General features: G+C 53.6%; 1 protein-coding gene across 1 annotated transcript in view; it reads left to right on the forward strand.

The window, feature by feature from the left end:
• The first annotated feature begins 161 nt into the window (after window positions 1-161).
• The window catches only part of PRPSAP1 (phosphoribosyl pyrophosphate synthetase-associated protein 1), a 25,409-nt gene continuing 25,277 nt past the window's right edge, over window positions 162-293 (forward strand). The window contains 1 exon segment of the mRNA XM_010024198.1: window positions 162-289. Coding sequence (XP_010022500.1) covers window positions 162-289 — 128 coding nt within the window.

A 293-nucleotide genomic window follows, 5' to 3' on the forward strand; every position in this document is an offset into this window, starting at 1 on the left:
CCCCCACTGCTCCATTTTAATAGTAATATTTTCCCCCTCCCCTTTTATACTTCGCCACAGGAATGGAGCAGCAAGACCATAGGTAGCGGAAGGGTTCTTCTCCTCCTCCCTCTTCCCCACCCCTTTAAGGGGCGGTGATCGTGGCTGAGAGGAAGAAAAGGATGCCACGGAAGCTGTTGTTGCCTTATAAATCTGTTTTTTCTCACTTTCGAGCTCCGCGGGGCTTGCATGACGCTTTGGCGATGAACGCAGCCAGAAGTGGCTAAAGGGGCTTTCCGGGCGACTCCCCGCTG

This window comes from Nestor notabilis, unplaced genomic scaffold (genome assembly GCF_000696875.1).
Source record: "Nestor notabilis isolate BGI_N333 unplaced genomic scaffold, ASM69687v1 scaffold21821, whole genome shotgun sequence".
Taxonomy (NCBI): Eukaryota; Metazoa; Chordata; class Aves; order Psittaciformes; family Psittacidae; genus Nestor; species Nestor notabilis.